This window comes from Vulpes vulpes, chromosome 5 (genome assembly GCF_048418805.1).
Source record: "Vulpes vulpes isolate BD-2025 chromosome 5, VulVul3, whole genome shotgun sequence".
In the NCBI taxonomy this organism is placed as follows: Eukaryota; Metazoa; Chordata; class Mammalia; order Carnivora; family Canidae; genus Vulpes; species Vulpes vulpes.
In genome coordinates, this window is record NC_132784.1 from 60,777,424 (window position 1) to 60,797,111 (window position 19,688).

Genomic DNA, 19,688 nt, shown 5'->3' on the forward strand with positions numbered 1-19,688 from the left:
GAAGTTTGGAAGGACTTCAAACATGTGGAGGTTCAGGACCATCCTGCTAAAAGATGAAAGGGTCAACCAGGAAATTAAGGAAGAATTTAAAAAGATTCATGGAAACTAATGAGAATGAAGATACAACCTTTCAAAATCTTTGGGATACAGCAAAAGCAGTCCTGAGGGGGAAATACATCGCAATACAAGCATCCATTCAAAAACTGGAAAGAACTCAAATACAAAAGCTAACCTTACACATAAAGGAGCTAGAGAAAAAGCAGCAAATAGATCCTACACTCAGCAGAAGAAGAGAGTTCATAAAAATTCGAGCAGAACTCAACGAAATCGAGACCAGAAGAACTGTGGAACAGATCAACAAAACAAGGAGTGGGTTCTTTGAAAGAATTAATAAGATAGATAAACCATTAGCCAGCCTTATTAAAAAGAAGAGAGAGAAGACTCAAATCAATAAAATCATGAATGAGAAATGAGAAATCACTACCAACACCAAGGAAATACAAACGAGTTTAAAAACATATTATGAACAGCTGTACACCAATAAATTAGGCAATCTAGAAGAAATGGACGCATTCCTGGAAAGCCAGAAACTACCAAAACTGGAACAGGAAGAAATAGAAAACCTGAACAGGCCAATAACCAGGGAGGAAATTGAAGCAGTCATCAAAAACCTCCCAAGACACAAGAGTCCAGGGCCAGATGGCTTCCCTGGGGAATTCTATCAAACGTTTAAAGAAGAAACCATACCTATTCTACTAAAGCTGTTTAGAAAGATAGAAAGAGATGGAATACCTCCAAACTCATTCTATGAGGCCAGCATCATCTTAATTCCAAAACCAGACAGAAACTCCACCAAAAAGGAGAATTATAGACCAATATCCCTGATGAACATGGAGGCAAAAATACTCAACAAGATACTAGCCAGTAGGATACAACAATACATTAAGAAGATTATTCCCCATGACCAAGTGGTATTTATCCCCAGGATGCAAGGCTGGTTCAACACTCGTAAAACAATCAATGTGATTCATCATATCAGCAAGAGAAAAAAACAAGAACCATATGATCCTCTCAATAGATGCAGAGAAAGCATTTGACAAAATACAGCATCCATTCCTGATCAAAACTCTTCAGAGTGTAGGGATAGAGGGAACATTCCTCAGTATCGTAAAAGCCATCTATGAAAAGCCCACAGCAAATATCACTATCAATGGGGAAGCACTGGGAGCCTTTCCCCTAACATCAGGAACAAGACAGGGATGTCCACTCTCACCACTGCTATTCAACATAGTACTGGAAGTCCTAGCCTCAGCAATCAAACAAAAAGACATAAAAGGCATTCAAATTGGCAAGGAAGAAGTCAAACTCTCCCTCTTGATGACAAGATACTCTACATAGAAAACCGAAAAGACTCCACCCAAGATTGCTAGAACTCACACAGCAATTCGGCAGCGTGGCAGGATACAAAATCAATGCCCAGAAGTCAGTGGCATTTCTATACACTAACAATGAGACTGAAGAAAGAAAAATTAAGGAGTCAATCCCATTTACAATTGCACCCAAAATCATAAGATACCTAGGAATAAACCTAAACAAAGAGGTAAATGATCTATACCCTAAAAACTACAGAACACTTCTGAAAGAAATTCAGAAAGACACAGATGGAAAAAATATTCCATGCTCATGGATTGGCAGAATTGATATTGTGAAAATGTCAACGTTACCCAGGGCAATTTACACGTTTAATGCATTCCCTATCAAAATACCATGGAATTTCTTCAGAGATTTAGAACAAATTATTTTAAGATTTGTGTGGAATGAGAAATGACCCCAAATAGCCAGGGGAATATTAAAAAAGAAAACCAGAGCTGGGGGCATCACAATGCCAAGTTTCAGGCTCTACTACAAAGCTGTGGTCATCAAGACAGTGTGGTATTGGCACAAAAACAGACACATAGATCAATGGAACAGAATAGAGAATCCAGAAGTGGACCCTCAACTTTATGGTCAACTAATATTCGACAAAGGAGGAAAGGCTATCCACTGGAAAAAAGACAGTCTCTTCAATAAATGGTGCTGGGAAAATTGGACATCCACATGCAGAAGAATGAAACTAGACCATTCTCTCACACCATAACAAAAGAGAAACTCAAAATGGATGAAAGATCTAAATGTGAGAGAAGAATCCATCAAAATCCTAGAGGAGAACACAGGCAACATCCTTTCGAACTTGGCCACAGCAACATCTTGCAAGATACACCTGTGAAGGCAAGGGAAACAAAATCAAAAATGAATTATTGGGACTTCGTCAAGATAAAAAGCTTCTGCACAGTGAAAGAAACAGTCAACAAAACCAAAAGACAACCTACAGAATGGGAGAAGATATTTGCAAATGACCTATCAGATAAAGGGCTAGTATCCTAGATCTTTAAAGAACTTATTGAACTCAACAGCAAAGAAACAATCCAATCATGAAATGGGCAAAAGGCATGAACAGAAATCTCACAGAGGAAGACATGGACATGGCCAACACGCACATGAGAAAATGCTCTGCATCACTTGCCATCAGGGAAATACAAATCAAAACCACAATGAGATCCCACCTCACACCAGTGAGAATGGGGAAAATTAACAAGGCAGGATACCACAAATGTTGGAGAGGATGCAGAGAAAGGAGAACCCTCTTGCACTGTGGGTGGGAATGTGAACTGGTGCAGCCACTCTGGAAAACTGTGTGGAGGTTCCTCAAAGAGTTAAAAATAGACCTGCCCTACGGCCCAGCAATTGCACTGCTGGGGATTTACCCCAAAGATACAGATACAGTGAAATGGCAGTACCCCAATGTTTCTAGCAGCAATGTCCACAATAGCCAAACTGTGGAAGGAGCCTCGGTGTCCATCGACAGATGAATGGATCAAGAAGATGTGGTCTAGGGATCCCTGGGTGGCGCAGCGGTTTGGCGCCTGCCTTTGGCCCGGGGCGCGATCCTGGAGACCCGGGATCGAATCCCACGTCGGGCTCCCGGTGCATGGAGCCTGCTTCTCCCTCTGCCTATGTCTCTGCTTCTCTCTCTCTCACTGTGTGCCTATCATAAAATAAATAAAATTAAAAAAAAATTAAAAAAAAAAAAAAAAAAAGAAGAAGATGTGGTCTATGTATGCAATGGAATATTACTCAGCCACTAGAAACGCCAAATACCCACCTTTTGCTTCAACGTGGATGGAACTGGAGGGTATTATGCTAAGTGAAGTAAGTCAATTGGAGAAGGATAAAGATTATATGGTCTCATTCATTTGAGGAATATAAAAACAATGAAGGGGAATAAAGAGGAAAGAACAGAAAATGAGCGAGAAATATCAGTGAGAGTGAAAAACATGAGAGACACTGAACTCTGGGAAATGAACAGGGGTGGTAGAAAGGGAGGTGGGTGGGGGGTTTGGGGTGACTGTGTGTCAGGCACTGAGGGGGGCACTTGTCAGATTGAGCACTGGGTGTTATAATCAAACTCCAATAAAAAAAGAAAAAAGAATAAAAGATCAGAATGAAATAAAACAAAAGGACCACTAAGGTGAACAACAAATTTTTAAACAAAGAATTAGAAAATAAAAGGCCAGGAATCCTAAGGAAGAAGAGAGAAAAAAAAAGAAAAAGAAAGAAAAAAATTGAGAAGAGAAAAATAAAGGGTTGGGGACTGGGAGATGCTGGTGGTGACGAAGTTGTAGTGGAGGGAGAATGTAGTCTATCTGAGGGGTTCTAGAGGGGGATCCTCTTGTTTCTGAGTATGTTAAGTTCTGTATGTTACAAGGTGCTCAGTCCCAAATTTATATAAACCACAAATATGTGTAGAGGGCCCCAACACTGACCACCAAAACATAAACGAGATAAAAGAGGGGAGCAGAATGGGAATGAGGAATCTCGCAGAATGAACCAGCAAGGTATACCACTTGGTTCTGGGTACATACTGGTCATGTTTTAGAAGGTATTAACTTCTGCCATTGTAGAACAAAATGAGGCAGGGAAAACAAAAACACAAAACAAAAAAATATATAGATCTTGTATATCTCCCAAAATTAAGTTAAATGTGTTGAAGGGAATCTAGAAGTGAAAAATGTATCTAGGACCTGTAATTGTAGAAATATGAAAGTCAAAAAGGAAGAATCTTAAAAATGAAGAGCTGGTAAAATATTGTAGTTAAGATGGGAAAAGAGAAAAAATTGGATATAAAAACGAGTTGTACTGGAAAAAGAAAAAAGGAGGGGTACCCTCTGGTTCTATATACTGTAAATCCATCCACTTCCCCTAGAGCTTTCCAGCACTGCTGGGTCAAGAACTTGCTCTTCCCCTGTCCTTCCATCTGGCCTTCTGGGGCAGGGGCCTGCTGTGCTGATTCTCTGGTGTGTGTACCTGGGCTCCTGAAGGCAGCAGGGCGCAGCCCCCTCCGCCCTGAGCGGCTGCCTGACCTGACCAACCGGCTTCTCCTGGAGTCCCCGCGGGGCAGCGCTCCAGCCCTTTACCTAGATGGGCCCATGGTTTGCGGTGCACTGCCCTGGGGTGCACTTCCTCTATTAGTGACTCCAGGAGACTGAAGACTTCACTGCCCCTCCTGAGATTCAGCCTGAGTTCTCTGCTCTCTCTCTCTGTCAAACAGATAAGTACACGATAAAAATAAATAAATTAAAGTGGATATCCCTTTTACTGAATTCTACCAACTCACAGGTACTTAGCAGCCTGCACTGATCTCTTTCTCCACTCATGGTCTCTACCTAGTTTAAATCTCACACAAAATTTGACTTTGTTTTCATAAATCCTGTCACTCACCTAAGTATTTAGCAACATTTATAATCCAGCACAGACTTTTTGGCCAAATATCACTTCATATAGTCATAGGATGCCGGCTGCAATGTCTAGTTCTGTTGGGTCTCAGCCTATTAATAGTGATGCTATCCACCTGAATGCCTGAGGCCCTCGCCTGAGCCCTACCACTCACAGCAGCCCCCAAAGACATTTCCCCTTCTAGAACAAGTGCTATGGCTGGACTGATCCTTGTGGTTCTTACTGTAATTGTAGGTTGCACCTCAGCAACAGCCACCAGGAAACTGAAGGACAAGACTTACTATTCACAAGCCCTGGAGGATATGCAGCATGCCCCAAGGACTACGTAGCAAGAGAGAGAATGCACAAACCTGGGGTTCTGACTTTATTAGGGTTGAACATGAAGTACCTACAGTTTCTTGGATTCACTCTTTGTGGGTGAATTTAAACATAAGAGCAGGAATTAGGGCACAGGAAAAGAAAAGCAGGGTCATTCAAGCAGTTATCTATGTTATGTAATCTATGTTAACCAGGGCTTGCTTTTTTTTTTTTTTTTAAATATTTCATTCATTCATTTATTTATTTAGTTTTAAGATGTTATTTACTTATTCATGAGAGACACACAGAGAGACGCAGAGACACAGACAGAGGGAGAAGCAGGGTCCATGCAGGGAGCCCAATGTGGGACTCGATCCAGGGAGTCCAGGATCACGCCCTGAGCAGAAGGCAGCCGCTCAACCGCTGAGCCACCCAGGCGCCCCTAACCAGAGCTTTCTAAAGGGAATCTTTAGATTGGTGGAGTGGCCTAACAACTGGGGAGTTGTTTTGCGAGCAGCTGTGTCATATGCTGGCAATTCATTTATTTGAGAGGAATGTCTTTGAAATGGAGGCACTGGCAATCAAAAGCTTAATATCAGGGACTTAAGTCTCTAATTTTACAGAGGAGAAATCAATGTCAAAGAGTAGAACAGAACAATGGAGTACACGCATCCAGAACTGGAGCTGAGAATGATCCCTAGGCCTTGTGATTTCACCAACGGTATTCCTTACACAATTCTTTGACAGTCAAATGGCACAGCTCTACCTGAAGGAAGCCTGAGAAAGCAAAGGGGCACAGATTCTGGAGCTAGAACTGCTGGACTTAGAACCACAACTGCACATTTATAAGCTGTGTGACTATGAACAAGACCCGTAGCCTCCCCAAACCTCAGTATTTTCACCAGCTAAAATAATAACAATGGTGCAGTTTAAGTAAGATAAGCCAATGTGTTAAAGCAACTATACAAGGAGACTATTAGACCAGAATAGCTCTAATGCCTTGATAGCCTACATAAGCAAACTGAAACTAAAGACAGAATCAATGCACACCAACCGGCGAAAAATGAACTTAGGAACAACTAACCACAAACAGCCAACTAAGTTCTCTCCAATAAGGCAGCTGTCTAAACTACAGCCAATCAAATAATTTCCTCGCTCTGCTCCCGCGTCATCTAGATGAAAACCTTTCCCCTAGCTCCTGCCGATGAGGTGTTCCTAACCATTTTCAGTTTGGTGTTGCCCAATTCAAATCAATGTTCACTCAAACTCTTCAAATTTTTTATCTAAATTTATCTTTAAACACATATAAAGGACACAGTAAATGCAAAAAAAAGCAAAGTAATTTCTAAACTATTAATTAGCATTTCATTAAAGAACTGTATTTATGTAATAATGCTAACTATATGGAAATGAAAATCTACTACATATGTAGGTATGTGTGCAAGTATGTATATCCATATACACATGTGTTATATTTTATGTAAATATACATGTATGCACATATTGCACATCTACAATAAACTCAATTGCTTAGTTTCCCCAGTGTTTTTTTTTTTTAATTTTTATTTATTTATGATAGTCACAGAGAGAAAGAGAGAGAGAGAGAGGCAGAGACACAGGCAGAGGGAGAAGCAGGCTCCATGCACCGGGAGCCCGACGTGGGACTCGATCCCGGGTCTCCAGGATTGCGCCCTGGGCCAAAGGCAGGCGCCAAACCGCTGCGCCACCAAGGGATCCCTCCCCAGTGTTATATACATTTATTTCCATTTCTCTTACTAGAATAACCTGATGTTGACACAGAGGAAGTGTCTGTTTTCTCTTGTGTACAGGTAAAATGCAATTCCTCACAGCAATCTGGACAAAATATTTTATGGGGGCTTATAGCCAGTGGAGTCCTTATAATGATTCCCAAGGATGGTCTTAACATCATATCAAGCAGAGTGGTCTCATCACATTTCCTTGTAATGTTTTTGTTGTCCTTAGGACCAATTCAAGGGAAATGCAATATAACTTGCATGGAAAAATATTTTATAAACAAAAACTAAAAGTAAAAAAAAATGTAAGTCATATTGGATGTCATAATATGACTGCCTCTTCATTGTTGAAGGATGCAGAGTTTTGAGAACCAAGTGACACAAATTAGAATGCAATTAATTCTGAATTTCTAAACAGTTTACAGGGACAGAGAAAAGTAAAATTGGTTGACTGATCTGTGATATTATGAAAGGAATTAAGAAGTACCAAGGAACTTTGCCTATCCCAGAGTTTGGTGAGAATACTCATCTATTCTTGCCTACTAAATCCATAATCTTGACATTGAAAACACACTCAAGTAAGTTCCTCCTTCTACGTCACACGGGTTGCACAGTATTGTCAGATCACGCTCTGCTCAGACAGGTAAATCACAAAAGAACAATCCTAACGTCAGAAACGAAACTAATTTATTACTCATGACAAAAACTCCTATCCTCAGTGATAGACTGGCCAGTACAAAATGTAAAGGCATGAGAACAGCCTGAACATATATTTTTTTTCTTTTGAGGAGAGTCGCAATGAAGTTAGCTATGAGGCTAACAAGGAGGTTAGTTATGAGGCTAATAAGAAAGCTATTGAGCTTATAACTGATTTTCAAGGTATAAATGATCATAAAAGAACTTGGTGGCTTTAAGACATACTTGTCATTTGGCTTTGGCAAAATAAGGGGGGCTGGGGTGTTAGTGGTATTTAGGCAATTTCTTTCTTTCTTTCTTCTTTCCTTTTTTAGGCAATTTCTTTAAAAGAGAAAAGTCTGTCTCTGTTCCTGAATGTTTTACTACCATTTACTAAATATTTACACCACAAGCTTGAATTTCAATTTTCCCGAAATACCAATATACATTCTCCTGGAAAAAGCAAGACTTCGTGGCAGTCGGTAGCTGTGGGAACGTCTGCTGCCCAGTACCCGACTGCCTCCGGGAGCCCCCAGGACCCGCACCGGCCTTCAGTCCAGGATCAGGCCTTTTGCTCCAGGTTCGCGACGACCCCGACCTCCTCACCTACCACGTAGGCCCCTTCTGCCCTGCCAGCTGCTCCCTCCGCTTCCTCACAAATCTTTTCAACACGTTTTGGCGACTCTCCACGTCAGCCAGAACACTGGTTCGCCGCCGTGAGCTGGCGCTGGCGCTGGCGCGGCGGGTAAAGTGCCCTCGGCAGGCGGGTGCAGCCGTCGTCCCGGGCTCTGGCCCAGTCGTCCCTCCGCGGACCTGCCCCTTGGGCTTCTCACGTTCTCTCGCGCGGTGGAGGATCGCCGCGGACTCGCCTGTCGGCCTCTCAGCATACGCGCCTCCTAATAACGCCGCCGCCGCGCGCTACAATTTTCCTCTGAGGGCAAAGAAGGTGAGGGACCGACTTCTCACCAGCGATCCGGCCGCTCCGCGGCGAACGCACCGGAAAGGCCGACGCCGGAAACCCGACTCCGGCGCCGCCTCCCCAAACGGCCGGCGGCAGCGGGCGCGGCGCGCTCTGGCCGCCGAGCCCGGCCCGCGGCGCCCTAGGGAGCCTGCGCGCGGGGGGCCCGGCCGGGGCGGGTGCGCAGGCGCGGAGGGCAGCGCCGGGGCGGCGGCCGTTGGGCTCCCGCGCGGCCTGAGGAGCCGGGGGCCGCCGGGTCGGGGCTCGGTGCGGGGGCACCTGGGCCTGGGGCGCCGCCCGCTGACACCTGCCTCTCGACCCGGGCCGGCTGCTGCAGGAGCGCTCCTGGCGGGGACACCAGCCCCGCGGGGCCGACCCTGAGCCCGGGCCTGGCCCCGAGAGGGCGACGCTCCGTCCCCGGACCTTGACCGAGTCAGATGAAGGCTGACGGCGTCGCTTCGCCGCCGGTGCCTCTCAAGTGCCACAAGGTGAAAGGCGGCGCGGAGGCCCAGCGCGGCGCCCCCGCCGCCCCTCGCCTGCCCCGTGGGTGCCTGCGCCCGGCCGAGTCCTCCGTCACGGCCCAGGACCGGCCCTGGGGAGAAGCGAGCCCTGAGCTCGGCGAGCTCCACCGCCGCGGGAGCGGCCCGAGCTAGAGCGCGGCGTGCGGGGGGCAGCGGGGACAGGGCGGGGCCGCCTTCCGAGGCCGGGCAGGCCGGGCGGGGCTCTTCGGGCCTCGGGCACTGCCGGGCCGGGGCTGCGGGCCGCAGGCGGGAGCGGTCGCGTCTGCTGAAGGCGGAGAAGTGGCTTCTAGGCGTGGGCTGGACGGTCGCGAGCGTGCGGGGTGAGGACGGGGTTGGCGTAAGGGCGACGGGCCTGTGCTGCTTGTTCTTTGGAACGTGCTTCTTGGCTTAGTGGTGGGGTCACCAGAAAATAAAAGCGAATTAGTAAGTTTTATTTTTTATTTTATTTACAGTTTTTCTTTTTTTCTTTTTTTTTTTTACAAAGATGAACTACTTAACTGGTTATAGAATAGAATGCTTTTGTAAGAAAGTTTGTTCCAGAAATATACTGTAATTTCTTATATTTTAAATTTTTTTTTTTTTTATTTGTGATAGTCACAGAGAGAGAGGGAGGCAGAGACACAGGCGGAGGGAGAAGCAGGCTCCATGCACCGGGAGCCCGACGTGGGATTCGATCCCGGGTCTCCAGGATCGCGCCCTGGGCCAAAGGCAGGCGCCGAACCACTGCGCCACCCAGGGATCCCTATTTCTTATATTTTAGAAATACATTTCCTTTTTCTTCCTTCCATCAATTAAGCCAAAGAATTTTAAACACACAGTCTGTTGTTTTTTTTTTTTTCTTGTGTTTTAATGAATACTTCACCTGGGGAGATTTGGGAGGGGGCTCGATGGAAGCTATAATGTTGCTACATATTCTGCCCAAGTCACTCATGATGCTTCCACTATCAACTGTGAAAAGAATTTTTATACATACATAAAAGGACTATCTTTTTTTTAAGATTTTATTTGAGATAGAGAGTGAGCATGAGCACAGGTGGGGAGATGGACAGAGGGACAGGGAAAAGCAGCCTCTCTGCTGAGCAAGGAACCCAATGCTGGTCTCCATCTCAGGAGTAATTACGTTTTCTTATTTTCCTTTTATCTCCAAAGTGAGGACAGCAATCTAGACATGACTTCCTGTTACTTAATATATTAATTCTTCAATTCTGTGTCTTTTATTTAAGCATGACAGAATGATTGCCTTGGTTGCCTTTAGGCAACTGTACCCTTTCTTTGATATTTCTCAAAGGTGGTGTTTAATATATGAAACTTATTATTTATACTTAAATTATTAACATAGTATTTTCTCTACAGCCAGTAGGTCTTGTAATTCTTACCTAGCTTTTTTCTGTCTCTGTACTTTATAGAATTAAGGGATATTCAGAAAGTCAATCTTAGAAACTGAAGACTCCTTAAAATAATCAAGTCATGAGATTTTAAGGGTACAGGGAGTGAGAGGTCATTGACTCAAACCCTCCTTTTGAAAGGACCAAGGCTCAGGGTTTAAGACCATCCATTAGATAATCAATCACCTGGCTAAGTGGCATGATTCGTGTTACTGACCTAAGTATGACATATTAGAAGATGTAGAACAATGTAATGTCAGATCTACAAAGGATATAGTTATCAGCAAGGTTTCCTAAACACCAGGGAGAAATGCAGGAATAATGGGGGATGGGGGAAGAAACAACAACAAAAGAACTCCTAGGCGAAGCCTTTAGGATTGCGGAAGCAACTTTGGTAAGTTGTCTGGTGGCAGAAAAAGTTCTTTCATATAGAAAGAAGAACTAGATAGCAAGTATGTATCAGAAAAAAATATCATGAACCCATGATGGATTTAAGTTCAAGAACTTGGTTTTGAAACGCAAACATGTCATAATGAATTGCATTGAACTGATTATGAATTGCAAATAATTTGTCAAAAGCTTTACTGAAAATTTTCTAACACTGTTCCCTAAGCATTCTTCATATTTTATCATCCAGAGCCACTGTTTACTACTTAGAAAAAATGATTGTAATATGCCTTTATTTTTTAGTTGTAGAGAGAGGCTTTTCACTTATGGAGGCCGTTATTCAGAACAGGAAGATGCAAGCTGATGCCTTTATGAAGTTAGGCACAGAAAGGAGAGAGCAATGGCTTCATAGTTTGGGGAAGTGGTTGTAAAACAAGGAAAGAATCAAACTTAAGTATCTTCTTTTGAGCAAAGTGTATATATATGTTTTGTATTGTTTTGTAGAAGTTTGTTAATAAAGATATCACCAAAGATTAGAAGCATAATCACCTAGAAGAAATGCTGGTAGTATGGCTCCATGTATGTGTTCAAAAATCTCTCCAGCAGATAGTCTTGTTTTAGGGGTAAGTAAAACTTCACTTTGACTGAATTCAGGGCTATGCACTACTTCAATTTACTAAGGATTATTCTTGAATCTGGAGAGGGGCTTATTTGCTTAAGTGAAAAGGGTCAAAATGGATTTTATTTTATTATTATTTTTAAAGATTTTATTTATTTACTCATGAGAGACACACAGAGAGAGAGAGAGGCAGAGACACAGGCAGAGGGAGAAGCAGGGTCCATGCAGGGAGCCTGATGTGGGACTTGATCCCGGGACTCCAGGATCGCGCCCTGGGCCGAAGGCAGGCGCTAAACCACTGAGCCACCCAGGGATCCCTCAAAATGGATTAAAAAAAAAAAATTTAAGTACAGTTGACACACAATGTTACATCAGTTTCAGGTGCACAACGTAATAATTTGACATCTCTCTATGTTAAGCTTATCACAAGCATAGCTACCATCTGTCACCATATACTGCTTAACAGTATTACTGACTATATTCCTTGTGCTGTGCCTTTTATTCCTGTGCCTTATTCATTCCATATCTGCAATCTTCCTGTATCTCCCACTCCCCTTCACCCAAAAATATTTTTTTTAATATTGATTGTCTTCTACAAATTTTGACTTATCATGCATGTGTCTTCATAAATATATGCTTATATATAAGCATAGTGACTAAACCAACATACATAGGATAGTAAATCCCAAAAAAGAATAAAGGAAAAAGAAGTGTTTTTTTCTTAAACCAGGAAAGGGATCTATTGCTGATCTCTTTCAATTACTGTATTGATGTCTATGCAATAGGATGATTATTAGTTTGTCTCTTCAATTGTAAACATCTGAGCTAGCTCTTAATAAACACCAAGGAATTATGAAGATCATGCTTTTTCACATCTAAAGGAGAAAGAACTTTTCCTTTGAACTTAGCCACTGTGTAGATTAATTGTCTAAGTCTCCCGCCTGACTTCAGCAGAAGTTTATAATCTTTTTGGAGTCACAGACCCTTTTGGACATAGGAAGAAAGTGCGGAATCTCCTCCCCAGCTTCATGTATGTATCGTAATCATTTGCGCTCATATTTTTGGTGTGTGTGTGGGAGAGGCCTATGACCTCCTAAAGTCCCATTCATTGGATTTAAGTCAAAAACCATTTTTAAGTGAAAAAACCCAGCTTGTTCTCCACACACTAGCAGCCTTGCTTTCTTATAGAGTTCTTTTCAAGCTTTGGCTACTTAAATATTTCCTAGTATTATATAGGACAACCGCCAATTATAAAAGGAGACACTATCTTTCAAGCTCACTCATTTAAGAGTTGGGAAAGTCATGTGGAATTAATATTCTCCATACTAATGTGCTTATGCAAGGGGTATGCTGGGTACCCGCTTTTGGAGACTGGTGACAACAGTGAGACAACTAAAGTCCAGGCTCTTAAGGATTTTGCAATCTAGTAAAGGATTTTCTCCCAATCAAATCGAAAGTATCTCTGAAAATAATGCCTTTCTTCCAAATTAGATGCAGAGGAAATCTTAAATTCTAAAACTATAAAAATGCATAAGATTGTTAACAAAAAGTGATCTTTCTATAAAAGAATTCTCTAAAATCTATCTTTAATATTAGCCGATTACATTTATGTATTTTTAGATTACTTGCTTTACAAAGAGCTGAGACTATTAAAGTTAAATCATTAAATAGCTTACTATTAAAGTTTATATTAAGGGGCTCCTGGGTGGTTGAGCGTCTGCCTTTGGCTCAGGTTGTGATCCCAGGATCCTGGGATCTAGTCCTACATCAGGCTCCCTTGGGGGAGCCTGCTTTTCCCTCTACCTGTGTCTCTGCCTCTGTCTCTCTGTCTCTCATGAATAAATAAATAAAATATTTTTAAAATTAATTAAAATAGTTTATATTAAAGTGAAAATAATATATCCTCAATTTTTTTTTATTTTTTAAAAATTTTTTTTTGTTAAGTAGGCTCCACACCCAACATAGTGCTTAAACTCATAACCCTGAGATCAAGCGTCACGCTCTACCGATTGAGCCAGGAGATGCCCCAACCTCTGAAATTTTTAAAGAGTAATTAAAAATGTGATTCAGTATATGAAATACCTGTTCATTTATAAATTGAGAAATAAATTTACTGGCACATATTTGCTTGGATTGTAATATCTTACAAATTAAAATTGAGTAATAATTTTCCCCTCCACCAACCCATCCCCTATCCAATAGGAAGACCTTGTACAAGTAAATCTATACTAGGTACTCTGCATCTCTGTGTTGGACTGTACCTTACTGCAGCATACTTGTGAAAAAGATAGATACCAAATATGCTTTGAAGGCAAAGATAAGTCTTTAAAAGATGCAAAAAGTGATTCAACCTTCATAAATTACTAATTTACAAGAATATATTGGATGCATGACTTCCTGCATCCCCCAAATTTTCCCCCATCTTCCCCCAAATACCTTCGGTATTCTCCTCTCATGCCATTACTTAATAGGTATGGAGGGTAGCCAATTGTAGAGTCAGATCATCAACTATTTATGGGAGAATTGACCAGAATTATTATTGAGCAGTCTGATGCTCCAAGTATGGCTGATTCCTATTTGGTAAACCTCAGTACTTCCTAGTTAGGGCTTTCTTTTCGGGATAACCAGTCCAGAAAATACATGATAAGTGCATTGCTATTTTACTTTTATCTTTCATAAAAGTACAGCATGTTTCTTATAGTTTATTTATTATGTTATAAATCACATAGTTTCAGTGCTAATACCTTCTCTTCTCACAGGCTGTCCAGATTATGATTGGCATATTTCATGTTTTCATGTGGTATTTCTTATTGATTTTGTATATGGGACAAATTAGAGGAGTCTTTGGGACGTATGAACCTATAACTTACAAAACAGGATGTTCTCTATGGGGCATTATTGTGAGTAAAATATGTTTATATGATTTAATCATTCAGTAAATCCTATTCTTGCCACTAGTGGAAGATAGGGAACAGTTTTTAAACAGAGATTTCAGGCTAATTATGTAAGTAAATCCCATGTTGGTAGACTTAATTCAATATCAAATTCCTTTTTTCAACAAATGTTTTTTTGAGCACCTTTAATTTACAAGGCAAAACCTCACATTTTGCCAAGAAATGTGGATACAGAAGGGAATACACAATGACAACCATAGGTGGGAGTGTCTTTAGATATGTTAAAGACAAAGAATCATAACCTAATATCCATTAGCGTGGTTAATTTTCATATTTAGGGTCCTTACCTTCTTCACACAATAAGCCTATACTCAAATATTATCTAAATTTGACATTACCTGCTTTCTTCTATGCTTTCTAGACAGCCATAAGGTAGTAGAAAAATTTGAGGAGCATGGCAACCTCAAAACTAAGTGAACAAATAGGGAAAGATAAACTATATTAAATTCTGTTATTTTGCCAAATAGGGCTGAGAACTGACCATTGGAGTTAACAGTGTGGGAGCCAGCAATAAACTGGACAAGGAATGGTGAGGCAAAACCTGACTAGTTGGTTTAAGAAATAATAGGAAGAGAAGAACTAGACACAGCAAATACAACTCCTTTAAGGATGCTGGTGTAATGTGGCCTTCAGAAATGGGGTAGTAGCTGGAGGAAATTTCAGTCAAGAGAAAGTTTGCTTATTTGTTTCAGTAAGATGGAAGTATCATGTCTTTTACTGAGGGGACTAAACCAGAAGAGGGAAAATCGATATGAAATAAATGGATGGAGGGAGGGATTATTAGACTCATGTAGGCAAGAGATGATGAATCTTAACACATAAATACTTTGGTCCATGGACAGTTTATCTCTAGCAGTGGTTCTCAACTAGAGGTGGTTTTGCCCCTTAGAGAATATTTGGTGATGTCTGGAGACATTCTTGGTTTTCACAGCTGCGGTGAGCATCTAGTAGGCAGAAGCCAAGGATATGGCTAAATATTCCACAACATATAGGATAGCCCTCATAAGAAATAATTATCCATCTTTAATGTAAATAGTGCCAAGATGGGTAATAGGATGGAAAGGTAGAGGAACAAAGAGAAAGGACAAATTTTGATAGGCAGGTAGATGGGATGTTGGGAGCTTATGGAACTTTTCTTCCAATGGCTTCAAATATCTCAGCAAATTAGGAAGCCAGATTATGAGCTAAAAATGAGAATGGGATAATGGATTGGATTTTTGATGAGAGGACATGAAATAGTCATCTAGAAAAAGTTAGAGAGTATATGCATTGTGCAAAAGTAGTTTGACTTTCACTAAGCATTAAGAGCTCACTTAAGCTTTAGGAACATGATGTGTGTAGTGAGATGGGCCAAGATGATTGTGTGTCTTTCTCTGGTCCTGTTTGGCTGCATTGGTTCAGGCATTCAGTGAGAAGGAGAACTGCATTTAATCAGAATTTGGGTTTAACCATGCATCTATGATCAAACAAGAATAGTGCAAAGGAGTTGAAAGTGTACATAAGCGAGTGTAATAGTTGGCTGTGGAATTTAAGCTGGTAAAGGAGGGAATATAACAGGGAGGTAAGGGCCTCGATTATAGATCCAGATGAGGTCAAAGGATTGTTAGAGTTATGATACTATAAGATGTGATGTAGAAATATAGAATCTAGTGGTCAAAGTGGGATACTTGAGATTTGAAAGATGTTCTACTTACTGGCAGAAACAAGCACAAAAAAAAATGAATATGGTCGTGAGTGACTGAGCTAGGATGAAATCAGAGGACTAGAGAAGAGACATTCAAAGAACCACAAGCCCAAGGTATTAGAAGGATCACACATATATACATAAATTACCAAGGTTTAAGAAGTATTACAGAAAGAATGAGACAAGAATTCAAATCACCATGAGTAGAGTGACCAAGTCATCAGTGGATGAGGAGACCACTTACCCAACATGTAGAACCAATGTTATAAGGGCAGGGGGTTGAGGTGACTGGGTGATGGGCACTGAGGGGAACACTTGGTGGGATGTTATGCTATATGGTGGGTGTTATGCTATATGTTGGCAAATTGAACTCCAATAAAAAAAAAATTAAAAAAAAAAAAGAAAATGGCCACCATTTGAGAGTGCTATAGAGAAAGCAGTAGCATCTAGGAGATCCCCTGCCTCTATACATTGGCTCAGGAATGTCAAAGAATTGCTTTAGAAAAAAATATTGAATTTTCAGACAATCAGATAAATGATTAATGTCTGTCAGTGTTTAATTGTACGTTATAAAAATAGCTCCTAGAATAAAGTATCTAAAATTTCAATTAAATTTAATCCAATGCAAAACTGTCATAAACTTTTGAAAGGCATTTTGTGAAGCTCATGGTTTGATACTCTAGCTACAGAGCACTCCGGTTTAAAGTTCAACTTTATATTCTTCCTTTCATTGTCTAATTCCTTAGAAATCTAAGCTTTTGTTACAAAATGAAGTGCTTAGTGTGTAAGTTTAAGTTATCCTGGAGGAGTTAGTAGCTTTAAGGTTTAGCCTTCCTATAAATGGTATAGCCTGAATGCTGTTTTTCCACAGATTATCCTTTGACTTAGATTTTTGTAAAAACAAAACAAAACAAAACAAAACAAAAAAAACACTGGAACAGATAAGACAAAGGGAGTATTTCAAGGAAATTATGCAACTCACCTTCAAACAATATGGCATAGCTTTACACTTCTGGGAAATAGACAATGTAACCTAGTATGAAAAATGGAAATTCTTTTTTTTTTTTTAAAAAAAAGGGCAAAAACGTGAATTACTATTACATTAATAATGGCCACAGTCTCAAGAGATATATTTTGTACAAACACAATTTGGGGTAGACTCATGAGCCACTTTTTTCGTATCTGGATATGTATATAGTAATTGTAATCAGTGGCTTCATTTTATTAGGAAGGATAGCATTTGAAATGCTAATCAGGTGAGTTCAGAAAGCTTGCACAAATATAAGCAAACTTGGCCCTTGATTCAGGACCCTTTAAGTCGTCTTTGGCATATACCACAACCTGAATTCTGCCCACTGTCCCCTATGTTTCTGTGATTAAATGACCCTGCTATGAGCTTTCATTTCATTACTTGTTCTGACCCCTTCTACTGAAACTTCTTTATATTATGTTACTCTTGATATTCTAAAAATAATTTACCTAAAAGAGGGAGTTGTTAAAAATACGTTTTAAGTTGATGAGCACTATCAATGAGTATTTATAAATATGTTTTTATATCCAGTTTATCATTGCAGGAGTCTCCATAATAAGAGCAACAAGGCATCCAACTCAAGGAATGGTAAGTGGAGATGCTTAGGGTATCCTAGAAATCATTTTTTAATACAGCTAAGTAGGTTTTAGTGATTCAACAATGAAAGACCCTACCCTACTTATAAAGAATTAAACAAAAGCTAGGAGCACATAATTTAATGTAGATTGTAATCTATAATGGTTAGAATCATTATGTAAAGTTTCTAAATTTAAATATGGGGTTTTTTGGGGGGGGGGTTGGTAATATACCTTTAACATTGTATGAACTTTACTAGTAGAAAAAAATTAATAATGCCTTTATATATAGACATAATATTACTGTAAAACGTCACTTTCCTAACTAGTTTGGGAACAGGATTGTATCTTGTAATACAGTAGAAGATCTCTCCAGAAGATCCATCTATGGGATAGATAAGATATTGAGAAGAAAAAAAAAATCTTAGATTCTTAGAGCTACAAAATCAATGAGTATGATCTCACAATTTTACAGATAAAAATTTATATTCAAAGATATTGATGGATTTCCCTAGAGAATGAAAATCCTGGATTAAAAATCAATGAATCTTATTTGGCTTCTTTCTTTTTTTTTTTTTTTTAATTTGGCTTATTTCTATGAGCAGTCATTTTCCATCTTTTTTGTTTCTTTTTCATTTTACTGGAACTACTTTTGTTCAAATCCTGTACTTAATATTTCTTTCAAATAACTCAGAAGATTATAAACTACAACATTTTTTAGCCCAAATGGAAGGCTGATGCCTATTGGTGTGATAGTTCACTGTTCTCTCCAGATTAACTGGGTTTCACATAAGCCAGAAAAGTATTTTATTCTAATGGCAAGCATACCAGCACTTCTAAAGCTTCAGAAAGTAGATCAGAGCTTTGACTAAATGATTTTTTTCAGCAATACAAACTGTTTAAACAAAGTGTTTATTCTGAATACAACAAGTTTACCATATATCTTCTTTTCAGATTACATGTGCTTTGACCACTAACATCTTCTGCATAATTATTGCAATTATTGCATCAGTTCTAACAACAATTGAGTTGTCTTCTTTTAATTCCGTGTCATATAGGAATTATGGACAAGCGGTAAGTGACCAGTTCTTTAGGAACATCTTAATTTCAAACATCTTAATTCTCTTCTGAGGCTTTAAAGACTGTAGAGGTAAAATAAGGCGTTACTGGCCTCCATAATATTCTTTTCTTTAAGTAGTAAGCTCTTGATTGAAAATTTTAATTCAAAAGTAATTCTAACATGATTTTTTAGTAAATATTAATAGAATGTTTAAATTCCTGACATGCCCAATTAAAGCAAGTAAATAATATGAAGGCTTCTTTGATAAGTATATATGCATTAGGCATGGGGTCACTGATGATTCTCTTAATGAAAGAAAAGTATAGTCCTGACCTTAAAACCATTCCCAAAATCAGCAAAATAATTCTGCTACTGATTCATATAATTGGCATTATAGACTACCTGGTGATTTCTGGTTTAACCCAGAGCTCTTTATACCGAGCATGTTTTTTTAAAGATGTATTTACTTATTTTAAAGCACAGGTGGAGGGGAGGCAGAGAGAAGGGAGAGAGAGCAAGAATCCTCCAGTAGACACCCAACTGAGCACGGATCCCTTTGTGGGGCTCCATCCTGAGACCCTGAGATCATGACCTGAGCCAAAATCAAGAGTCAGACACTCAGCTGACTTAGTCACCCAGGCACCCCCATACACGGCCTATTTTTTTTTTTTGTCTCACATGAATTTTGCTTTATGTCCTCGTGCTAAATGTGCATGAATGTGTCTTGCTTCCATTTAATTGACTATCCAATCACATACTTTGTACCAGAGAAATAGCTATTTCTTTTTTTAAGATTTTATTTATTCATAAGAAACACACAGAGAGAGGCAGAGACACAGGCAGAAGGAAAAGCAGGCTCCCCGTGGGGAGCCCAATGTGGGACTCCATCGCAGGACCCCAGGATCATGACCTGAGCCAAAGGCAGATGCTCAACCACTGCGCCACCCAGGCATCCA

The 19,688-nt window shown here is 40.3% G+C and overlaps 1 protein-coding gene and 1 pseudogene across 5 annotated transcripts in view; one reads left to right on the top strand and one right to left on the bottom strand.

The window, feature by feature from the left end:
• The window catches only part of LOC112911065 (Golgi phosphoprotein 3 pseudogene), a 50,364-nt pseudogene extending 42,076 nt beyond the window's left edge, over window positions 1-8,288 (bottom strand).
• A 578-nt stretch (window positions 8,289-8,866) lies between these two features.
• LOC112911066 (membrane-spanning 4-domains subfamily A member 13-like) overlaps window positions 8,867-19,688 on the top strand; it is a 28,779-nt gene continuing 17,957 nt past the window's right edge. For 4 of the 5 annotated variants that reach the window (XR_003233325.2, XM_025987418.2, XM_025987417.2 and 1 more), the window contains exons 1-5: window positions 8,867-9,005; window positions 11,315-11,433; window positions 14,189-14,329; window positions 17,629-17,685; window positions 18,627-18,746. Coding sequence is in view for 4 of the 5 variants with exons in the window: in XM_025987418.2 (XP_025843203.1) it covers window positions 11,380-11,433; window positions 14,189-14,329; window positions 17,629-17,685; window positions 18,627-18,746 (372 nt within the window). In the remaining variant the exon portion in view is untranslated. The remainder of the gene's footprint in view (window positions 9,006-11,314; window positions 11,434-14,188; window positions 14,330-17,628; window positions 17,686-18,626; window positions 18,747-19,688) is intronic. The other variant, XM_025987421.2, reaches the window with a different exon arrangement.